The sequence below is a fragment of the Taudactylus pleione genome, unplaced genomic scaffold, assembly GCF_031769625.1.
Source record: "Taudactylus pleione unplaced genomic scaffold, aTauple2 ptg000901l, whole genome shotgun sequence".
NCBI lineage: Eukaryota > Metazoa > Chordata > Amphibia > Anura > Myobatrachidae > Taudactylus > Taudactylus pleione.
Genome location: NW_028285302.1, coordinates 36,120 through 47,847, shown reverse-complemented (window position 1 = coordinate 47,847; position 11,728 = coordinate 36,120). Strand labels below are relative to the sequence as shown.

Here is an 11,728-nt window from a genome sequence, read left to right as displayed (position 1 = left end):
GGCGCCAGTCTCCCGTCGTCAGGTAAATGTCAGGCGTCTACATCTAGATGCCCGGCATTTCATCCCTCGCCGGGATATGACAGTTGGGAAGCCGGCTGCCGGTATTAAGGCAGCCAGCTTCCTGATTGTATACACCTCCACCACCTCCTCACTACCTTCCCGGCGGCCCTGCGCATGCATGACCTTGGGTCATGCATGCGTAGACAGGCCGACGGGGAAGAGGTAAGTAACGCAGGCCAAGGGGGGATGCTCCTTGGTGGTGCCACCCACTGCCAGGGGGTAGATATGCCCCTGATCATCTGCATCTCCAGCTATAGGATCCACTACAGCCAGGACTGGGCGGTCAGTGGCAGTAGGCGATCCTCAGCTCTGTCACATCCTCCTGTGGTGGAGGTGATGGGCGCATTCTAGTTGTCGGTGGTGAGCAGGTAGCCGTCCATCTCCGGGAATAGAGGGCTGGTCACTTTAAAGTAGGGATGTGCAGGCTCGGATAGGTTCGAGTTTGCACGTTGAGTTCGGATTTTTCCCTCCAAAAAAACGGAACTCAGAAAGAGGCAAAACATCATCTTGCATGGACGAACATTATCATTCCTGGACAAAAGTCCAGGAATGATGATGTTCGTCCGTGCAAGATGACGTTTTGCCTCTTTCTGAGTTCCGTTTTTTTGGAGGGAAAAATCCGAACTCAACGTGCAAACTCGAACCTATCCGAGCCTGCACATCCCTACTTTAAAGATGAGCTCCATGGGGTCAGACTCAACAACCTTGCCACCAGCATCTCCAGGGTAAGGGCAGTCAGCACAAACTGTCCCACTTCCATCATCAGCATAGAGAAAAAGCTGGGCCGGGGTATTATCCTCTTCTCCCTCCTGTATCCTGTCAGTCAGCTGGAAAAGCTCCCGTCAGCTGAGGCATGATCAGCGTCTCTGCGGGGGAGTCATACCTCAGCTGCAACTTCAACCTGTCCCGGGCAGGGCTGCAGGAGCTTAGGGAGGCGTATGCCACCTCTCCTGCCCCGAACTCGCAGGGGAGACTTTTGGGTGTCAGTGAGCCCAGTCTGGGATAGAGGGTTGTTACCCAGCACACTGACAGTGCACCTGTCTCCGGGATGCACTCAGATCACCAGGTCAGTCACTGGAGCCATGGACACAAACCGGCCAAAGGGCACCAGAGCCCCCGATTGTTGACAATAATGTATTCTGGCTTCAGTTATCCGGACTCCAGCCCACAGGTTAGGAGGGTCATCATAGCCAGCCGCTATATAGTAGGGGGAGAGTCAAGACTGTCACTGCAATGGTTCACGGATCACCTGACCATCTTCTTGCCCGATGCAGAGTCCCAGTCCAGCTATTGCCACCTGTAAGTGACCCAGGGCATTAGGCCCAGGTCAATGACTGTAATAATTAGGACTGGGCCTTCTGTTATGAACCTTGGGCATTAGGTCCAGGTCACTTTGTGTTGTGTACATAAAGGTGGGGCGCCAGTCCTTAACATTCCCTGGGGCACTTGGACCCCTAGATGCATCCCTGAATGTGACTGAAACAAATTATCTTCACCTTTCTCCTATGATTTTTCAGGCACTATATGGTCTACTTCTCATAAAGTTCTGGTCTTTGTAAACTGGGGTAAACACAAGGTAAATCAGGTTAGACACTTTACTGAGCTAGATACAATCATTGTACAGGAAGTGTTACTTCTGCCACCAATGAGTAAGTTGCTTAATTCTACAGAGGACATAAATGTTTTTTTTATGTTACTTTTCTTGTTTATACAACTATAATAATTCTTTATATCTCTCCTCAGGGTATAATGAGACAGCGGAACACTCTCCTCGCTGCAGCCTTGTTTTCAGTTACCATCTTCTTAGCAGCAGAATGGATTCGGGACACAGACCCAGTCACTCACAGGCAGCTCCCTGTGATCGCAAAACTATTGCCAGGTGTTAGACAATCAGTGACTCTCACTGATGGAGAATATGATTACTCTTTAAACCTCACCAGTTTTGAATTAGAGTTCCCACATCTGCAGAGCTACCAATGCTCACTGATACACAGGCCACGTGAAGAGCCTCAAGGTGATATCACCCAACCACTGGTGGTCCTGGCTATCAAATCCCACCCAGGCTCAGGCCACAGGAGATCTGCCTTGAGGCAAACATGGGCCAGGGAACAGGAGATACACGGGTATAGAGTAAGACCAATATTTCTGTTGGGAATTACATCATCACCTGGAGAAATGGAGATAGTGAAATCCGAGAGCCGAATTTATGAGGATACTCTACAGTGGGATTTTACTGAGGGACATCACAACTTATCCCTGAAGGAGCGTTGTTTCCTGGAATGGCTGCACCACCACATCCCGAACGTGACTTTTATATTCAAAGGTCAGTGACATAACATATAAATACTGTTACCATATAGGAATCTTGTCTGTGGGCTCATCTTCATTACTTCTTTGCAAATTGCCCCAATACTGCAGCACCAGACAGCCAGTGTTTTATATAATTCATAATACAATCACAAATAAAGACAGAACAAGCTCATGTAAGGTTGGCAAAGGAGTTGTAGATGGAAGACGATCGGTAGAGATGACCCTACTATTTGTGACACAATACACAGGGAGAGGTTACAGGAAATACTGGGAATTGGTTTGGAAGTTTATAGAGCATTCAGCGGGAGTAGTATCAGTCAGGGGTAAGATGGGTTACAGTGAATATGTGGGTTTTCATAGAGCACTTGAAAAATGTAAGTTTTGGGAAAGCACCTGGTCAGGCAAAGATAATTAAAGCATTGGTAAAGGTCTCACTTTGATTCCATCAGTGGGGGTCGCTCATACTGTAATTATATGTGTAGACACTGGTACATAAGGTGATCCTCTGTTTTCTCCATGCAGGTGATGACGATGTGCTTGTGAATCCAGTGGCTGTGGTGCAGTATATTACAGAACACAGGTCCCCTAACACAGTACATGGCAGACTCCAGCATCGCCCACTTGCCATGTGTAAAACAAAATACAGCATCTCTCTCAGTCTCTACCCACAGAAGAGATACCCAGGCTTTGTATCGGGGGGTGGTTTTCTCTTCCCAGGGGCGGCTGTGAGAAGATTATGTGAGGTCTCCCAAATGTTGCCGGTTTTCCCGCTGGATGATGTGTATTTTGGCTTCTTGGCTCTGGCAGCGAATATGACTTTCAGACATGACACCCGCTTCTATATGACTAGTTTACAGTACGATGTGTGTAAATACAAGGAGGCCCTTGTGGTGCATGGTATAGACTCAGACAGCATGGTGGTGATATGGAACGATGTGCTAAATAGTGAATGCCATACCAGAGAGGCAGGAACCAGTTGACAGCCGCACTGATGGAGGAAACGCTGGGATAAATACTCCTCCGTATAGGACAGGGGGTATAAAGCCAGTCTGTCTGTATTTCACATTATATCAACTATTGTGTTGTAGAAGAAGACCAATACAGAGTCTATATTGTATTGTCCAATATTGTCTGTATTATAATAAAGTCTATATTTTTAATATTGATCTCTGTACAAATGATGTCCATGCATGGTTCGACCTCCCAGACATGACCATAACTAGGGTGTGGGAACCTGGGAGTGGCACTGTTTCTGCCCCATGGCCACTGTATCTGGCAAGCAGAGTGCCTGGAACAACAGTCAGTATTAATGCTGCTTTGGATGCTCCAGGCTTTGTTTTATTAAACAACTTGCAACAATATATCATAATTATATCATAAATGCATACATTACACATACATTCTTATTCCCAACTCCCTTCCTGATCATTTTCTTACATCACCCACCTCCCACCCCCAATGTCTTATTATACCTCTGGCACAGGATCATGTAGATCGGGAGGAACCCATGCCGAACTCAGAGACTCTTTGTCTGACCACCTTCTATCCAACCTTTGAGGAAGGGCAACACCCATGCCCTGAAACCTTCTATCCATCGAGGAGGAGTCTTTAACGCCCAAGGTTGAGTTTTAAAAAATTTGTTACGAAAAAAATCTGCAGGTTTGACCATTTTCCCTCGGGAGCGATCGGTCGCACCCAAAGTGACCGAGAATATGCAAAACGAGCATTCAGTCGCTAAGCACATCGTAAGCATGGAAACACCCACAACAATGAAAGCACACCTCCTATCTCTACGGACTAATTCAGAGTCGGTCGCAGGCGGCAACCTACGTCAGCACGATTGACACCTGTTACATTGTTAATTGCCTACAGACATCGGTTGAGGCAGAAACCATCGCCTGCACTCGCAATGCTTAAGGTAGACCCTGGGCTACCCTTAGCTCTGCGAGCAGTAGCGTCGTTATTGCAACGAGATGACGTGTGTGATGACTCGCTCAGTAATATATGCACGCCTTTAAAACACCCTTTTTAATGTCAACCATGCCTGCGTGCGCACCACCACACCCCCGTTCACAAGCACCTTCCCCTGTAACCACCCACAAATGGCACGAAATGTCAATCACAGCTACGACCTCGTAGTGACTAGCGAGCAAGAGGATTGCGGTCGGGAAGACAGGCTTGCGCACACGCACTGCCAGGTACATGCATACGCAGTTGAAAAAAACATAGCTCGCTACGTCCAATCGCTCCGTGCGACCGCCTCTGAATGAGGTCCAGAGTCAAACCAACACCGATGTATAAGAACTAGAGATTTTGCGGATTTGGATCTAAGAGATCCGAACCCACCCGAACTAAGGGGATCCGAGTCGGATCCAAGCCAGCTCGGATGTTCCCGCCTTACTCAGATCTCTGACATCGAGGCAAAACCATAGAGACGAAATCTCATGGCTCGCGAGCTTTCGTCTCTATATATAAGGGACGCAGCGAACGCCATTTCACTCCGGCTGTGGAGAGAACAGGGAGGGTGGGTAGTGTAGGGCTGGGGAGAGGTGCTGTGCTGTTCTGTCTGCTGTGTCCTGTTCTGTCTGCTGTGTCCTGGGCTGGTGCTGATCCATTCTGGGCTGGTGTTGTGTTGTGCTGTCTGCTGTGTCCATCTGGGCTGCTGCTGATCCATCTGGGCTGGTGCTGTCTGCTGTGCTGTCTGCTGCGTCCATCTGGGCCCAAGTTCTGGACCCAAATAAAGTGTATTTTTTTGTGTAATATACATATTTGTCTGTGTGCGTGTTAGGCTTAACCGCACAAAATACAGCAAGTCAGCAATGCAAGCTAGTGCTGGCTGACTCCAGTCGTCATCAATCTGTGCTCTGGGCCCAAGTTCTGGAGCTGAAAAATAATTTAAAAAATCTTGTCTTTTTTTTCTAATAATTGTCTGTGTGTCTGTGCGTGTTAGGCTTAGCTGCACAAGATCTAGCAACCATTCTGCCCTATAACTAGATGAAAAAAATCAATATTGTGAGCTGTGAGGTGGTCAAAATTGACTGGAAACGAGTGTAAATAAATGTTATTGAGGTTATTAATACTGTATGAACAAAAAAAATACCAATTTTATGTGATTTTAGCTGTTTTTTTAATTTTTTAAAGAAAAAAAATCCAGATCCAAAACCAAAACACGAAAACAAAACACAGAGGTGAGGTTTTGGCAAAACCAATCCAGATCCAAAACCAGGGGAAATCCAGATCCAAAACCAAAAACAAAACACGGGGGTCGGTGCACATCTCTAATAAGAATAGCGGGATCATGTTGACCTTGCACAAGCCCACCCTTTTCCCTGAGATAACATTTCCATTTCCTCCAACACATTACCTTCCAGGATGTGGTCTCCAGTTTCCTCTCCCAATTTAAGGTGGCATAATTGCCATGATCAAAACAAATACCTCAGATTTTTATCTGTGGACTGGCCTTGGGGAGGCTGTCCAAAAGGTTGAATTCTGAACCTTCCTCCCCAATACAGAAAGATTCACACTTTTCCTGGTTTATCCTTGAGCACGCGGCTTCAGAATATTCCCAGATGAGTTATTCCACCTGACATGCCTCTACTACTGATGACAGAACCACCATGAGATCAGCTGCTTGAGATACCACCCTTTACAGGGACTCCAGATCCAGCTGCAACCCCACCCCCACAGTGCCGACTCTATCCTCCGTACAAAGGGGTCATTTGCAAACACATACGTGAGGGCTCAGGGGACACCCCTGATGAACTCTGGAGCCCACAACAAACATGGGGCTCACCCAACTATTCTCAAGTGGAAAGCTTTCAGTCTCACTGTATATTCATAGCCAATTCACCACCCACTCTGGAACCCATAAGCCTTTGACTGATCCAGTGCCTGCAAATACTTCCCCTATTCTCGGCACAGTGCCGCTCAATGGCCTCCAGGACATCAAGGACCACAATCAGACCTGCTCATGCTAAAATCGCCAGCACGAAGCAGGTCAATTCATTTGGGGATTTAAGGTTCAATTTTGAGTAGGATTTGGTGTTCAATTTGTACATGAGCATGCAAAATCGGACATCAAATCATTGTTCAAAATTTAACCAAATCGAATTTTAGTAAATGTGGGATTTGATTAGGGATTTGTACATTCCATTTGATTCTATTTGAGGTGAGCTAAATCAAACATCAAATCGAATGTAAACTCAAACTTTGATAAATATACCCCAGAGTGTTTCCAGCGCACTATAGCAAAAGTGAAGCTGATTAAAGTACAGAAACTGTAAGAAGCATAAACACACGATATACACCTATAATGGGGTTTATCAAGCTAAGAGATGCACAACATTATACAACCTGGAATTTTGCTATGGGAATGTTATTAATGTGTGAAGGATGTGGAAGGTCACTGTAAAACCAGATTCAGATTCAACCCAAAAAATATAGCGAGAGCCATGGGGACCATAGGTTTAAGGGTAGAGCAACGCGTGTACTCTATAATACATGGGAAAGAGTCAGCAAAAGAACATGTGGACAGCACATGAGGATAAATTAAAGACATGTATTGTATAACACCAAATTAAATGACTTCAGCAGTATTAGTGATTACATAGCCGTAGACCGGGGGGCATTTCCAGGGACAGTGACCATCCACACCTCTACTTCACCCCCAAAGTGTGAGACACCTCCTTGCTACGAGCACCATCGCAACCCAACCAGACAGATGGCCCCGATGCTTGTTCCTTTTATACACGCTGTGGGAGCTGAAGCCTGACCGGGTGCTGGTCACTTCAGAATCCAGGAACCTGCATCCATTGATGCAGACCATGGCCCCTCCCTTCAGGAAAATGGGGGGTGACACATCCCCCTTTCCAGGAACAGTGACCATCCACACCTCTACTTTGCCCACAAAGTGTCAGACACCTCCTTGCTGCGAGCACCATCGCAATACAACCAGACAGATGGCCGCAATGCTTGCTCCTTTGGTCAGGCTTCAGCTTCTTCGGGTGCTGGTCACTTCAGAAGCCAGGAACCTGCATCTATCGATGCAGACCCTGACCCCTCCCTTCAGGAAAATGGGGGATTTCCAGGAACAGTGACCAGGCACACCTGCACTCCACCCCACCAAATGCTGCAACATGTCAACCATGCTGCGACTTGGGGGGGTATGCAAGTGTAATCACAGGACCTGTTCTGCACATGCGCAGAACGAGTACTGCGCAGACACAGACCCCTAACCATCGGAAATGTATGTTCATTATCAGATTAACGTACAGCTCTGAATCAGGTATACAGTCATAGTAAAAATATAAGATTCAAGAACATGCACCCTGTGATTTGAATGCAAGACAACTGCGTTACATATAAAAAGTTAATATATCTGAACATTTAAATTCAATAATTACAATTGTCACAAGATAGGTCACAAAGCAACTGAGTGTAAACAAAAGAGTGTGAGTGAATCTTATGCAAAGGCGGAAATTCAATGGCAAAGATTAGTCAGCCCTGGGTGTTACAGATAGCCACAGAAAAGATTGTTGGTATGTTGATTCATGTAAGACAAGGCATTTCAGCTGCAATGAGGAATGGTTCACCAAGTTAACCAAATGAGACATAATCACTATCAAAGGAATTAGCAATCAAGTCCTAACAGCTACTAAAGTTTGGACTATTAAAGTTCACTTAATAATTGGAACAAGAACAAGAGTCAGAGAGATCCAAGATGTGCTTTATCAGAAACAGATCTTATAGCCATCAGCATCCTAGGAAAGAGAGAGCGCAAAGTTCAGTTCACTAGAAGAAAGGGAAAAGAAAGGGATCATCATAACTACATGTCAGCAATTGTACATCCTTGATATACAGCACCGGTATATGAAGATGACAAATGAGCAGTCATTAGAACTCTGGCATAGAAGATTTGGTCATCTTGAATACAACAGTGTTCAGAAGCTTAAGAACTAAATGGTCACAGGAATGTTAGTGACTAATACAGAGAAACTCATATGTGAGCATTGTATTGCAGAGAAACAAAGTGGTCAGCCATTTCCAAAATTAACAATTAGCTATAGAACCTCTTGAAAGAGTAAATTTAGATGTGTGTGGTACAATGGAAGTAAAGTTTGTGAGTGGATACAGATACTTTGTGACATTTATAGATGACTTCACAAAGATGACATGTGTATTTCATAAGAGAAATAGATTGATTTTCAAGACATCTATTGTAATCTGCAAACAGGTTACAGACTCAAGACCATGAGATTTGATAATGGTAGTTGAATACCTCAACAGAGAGGTGGAACAATTCTAAAGAAAACATGGAATAGAGCATCAATGAACTATTGCCTTTACTCCTCAGCAAAATGGTGTCAGTGAATGAGCAAACCAAACACTAGTAGAGAGAACAAGTTGCATGCTAAAGGATGCAGACTTAGACAAACAATTTTAGCCAGCAGCCGTGTCCACAGCAGTTTATCCTAAGAACCATTCTCCTACAGTTGCCCTAAAGGATATAACACCTGTTGACGCATGGTCAAAGAGCAAAGCAAGTGTAAGACATCTCAGAACCTTTGGAAGCATGTTCTATGAGCCTAAACCAAAGGAGAAAAGATAAAAGCTGGATTCAAAATCAGTAAATGTATCATGGTTTGCTATTGCCATAAAAGCAAAGGTTACATATTGTGGAATCTAAATACTAGAAAGATTGTTAAGTTACGAGAGTTAGTTTTAAAGAAACAACACTAATTGTTGTAAAGTTGGAAGCTGATACACAGAGCAAGTACGTGTCTAGAGGATGGGTACGTGATGCCGGTGCTCGGGATCCCAGCGGTCAAAATCCTGATACCGGCATCCCAACAGGGGTCAGTATTCTAACCCTCCCCCTCTCCCAACTCTAACCCTAACTCCCCTAATGCTGGGATTCTGACAAGTGTCGGGATTCCAGCATTCTAAGTGCAACAGTCAGGATATTGACCACATCCCTGAGTCACTGAACATGTCAGCAGCTGAAGATTTGTCTAAGCCAGAGACTATCAGTTCAACCACAGAGGAGGTCCTCTTGCAAACATTGCAGTCAGTGAGCCTCAAGGTATCCAGAACCAAAAACAAAGTCTGATTGGTATGAATGGAAATGCAAGATAGGAAAAGAGACTTTGCAAGACTTAAAAAGCACAAGAAAAGCATCAAGAACCGTGGTAGTTACAGCAGTCCCAAGTACGTGGGACGAGAGGCTGCAGATAAGGCCCAATGCTATCAGTGAAGAACCTTTGCTAAATTACTTCCCCAGGAATGCCAAGTTGAAGTCACGTGATGTGTTGATGCCCTTTCATGTGTTCAATCCAATTTGTTTTACAGATCACTACAAAAAAGCTGAAATTAAATGTTTGTCTAAAATGCCAAAGCTTGTAGCGAGGGGGAGGTATTAGAACGCAGTGAGCGCCTGCTCTGTCTCCTCATTGAGCATACATGCTGCATACTAGGACTCAGAATCTGCAGGTAGGTCCATCCTCCAACCTGATGTGACTGTAGCCATCTCTTTACTGTGTAGGATGAAATCTCCTACTTAGCTCCTAAAGAGAACCTGGCTAATATCTGCTATAAAGCTGTTTCAGCCTCCTGGACCGCTACCCACTTGCAGCATACACTTGGCGGCTGGTGAGTGTATAGAACCCCACTTTGATGAAGCTTCTGCTTCATCTACCAGTGTGTATAACAGTGAGTACAACTGAACCTGCTATCTTTCAACACCACTGGTCAAGTAACTGGGCTGTTCATAGTCTGAGTCCTCCGCTGGTGTGTGCCTATATAACTCTGCAGTATCAGCTCCTGCACACACAACATTTCCAACACTTTCCCACCTATATACTTTATCTTAATCCTCTGCCGCTTAGATCATAGTCAGAGTATCCACAGGATGCTCCGAGCAGTGCTGTTGACAGCCCCACCCCCTCTGCATGATGTCATGTGCTCAAGGGGTGGGGCCAGCACAGGGTGTGCTGCAGCCCTGTTATGGTCAGATGAACGATTGAACAATTTGATTGACCGATTTTGCAAACGATTTGAATGATTTGAACTACGACCGATTTTTTACTCCATTTTTGACTCCATTAAAATCGTCCAAATCTGACTGCAAACACATCAGATGTCAGATATCGTTATCTGACCATTGGGGATGCGCATCGTTCATCGTTCAGATATGTCAGATTTTCCTTTAGATATGAACGATTTTTGAAATCGTTATCGTTCAGATCTGAAGAAAAATCTGACCGTGTTTATGCACCATTACACCGCTGGTTAAGCGCAGTGTCACCTGACACCACCTACACATAGCTCTGAGCTGTCAGCACAGTAAAAGAGGAACCATCTTATCTGCCGGCTGAAGAGGCAGAGATGGCCCTGGTGTCAGGGTTGTACACAGAAGCTGTGCTAGGATAAAGGCATCTAACGCACCTCTGTCTCTTTTCTGCCCTGACATTGCCTAACGTCCCTGACATCGGGGAGCCCACAGTGCTGTATGTGAAAATTGGAGTTATGGTAGACTTACCTTTGTTTTTTGTTTTGTTTTTTCAAAATGTTTTTATTCAGATTTTAAACATTTTAGTTGTAAGACCTCCGTTGGTTTATTGCTGATTAATCCCTTAAAACAACCTTACTTAACTTAACACTTAACTAATACAGGTTGAGTCTCCCATATCCAAATATTCCGAAATAGGGAATATTCCGAAATACGGAATATTTTCAGCATGACTGAGATAATGAAACCTTTGATTTTTGATGGTTTAATGTACATAAACTTTGTCTAAGGCACAAATTATTAAAAAGATTGTATAAAATAACCTTCAGGCTGTGTGTATAAGGTGTATATGAAACATAAATGAATTTCGTGTATGTACACAAACTTTTTTTGATGCACAAAATTATTAAAAATATTGTCTAAAATGACCTGCAGGCTCTGTGTATAAGGTGTATATAACACATAAATGCATTCTGTGTGTATATTTGGGTCCCATTTCCAAGACATTTCATTATAATATGCAATTATTCCAAAATACGGAATATTCCGATATCCAAATACCCCTGGTCCCAAGCATTTTGGGTATGGGAGACTCAACCTGTAAATAAAGAAATGGACACAATCACAGCTTGGCTAAAAGGTCACATCTTTTATTTACCAATTAATGAATTCAGCTAACCGAGGTGGCCAGGAGACACTGCATACTCAGGGCCTGATTCAGAGCCGGACGCTCTGACCAGATCGCTCGCTCTGAAACAGGGCCCTGCTACCTACAAATGGAGCGGCCTCTTGGACGCTTGCATAGCTGTGGGTTACCACCCACAGCTCATGCGAGCGTCCATGATGATGGTC

The 11,728-nt window shown here is 44.8% G+C and overlaps 1 protein-coding gene across 1 annotated transcript; it reads left to right on the top strand.

Annotated features, from left to right (window-relative positions):
* Window positions 1–1,809: 1,809 nt before the first annotated feature.
* On the top strand, window positions 1,810–3,350 carry LOC148474005 (beta-1,3-galactosyltransferase 5-like). Its single transcript, XM_088459213.1, has 2 exons — window positions 1,810–2,383; window positions 2,893–3,350. The coding sequence occupies exons 1-2, from the start codon at window positions 1,810–1,812 to the stop codon at window positions 3,348–3,350; spliced, it is 1,032 nt and encodes a 343-aa protein (XP_088315339.1).
* Window positions 3,351–11,728: the final 8,378 nt, after the last annotated feature.

Coding starts and splice junctions, on each gene's coding strand:
- LOC148474005 (XM_088459213.1), top strand. CDS start 1,810: ATGAGACAGCGGAACACTCTCCTCGCTGCAGCCTTGTTTTCAGTTACC. Junction 2,384..2,892: donor CGTGACTTTTATATTCAAAG/GTCAGTGACATA, acceptor TTCTCCATGCAG/GTGATGACGATGTGCTTGTG.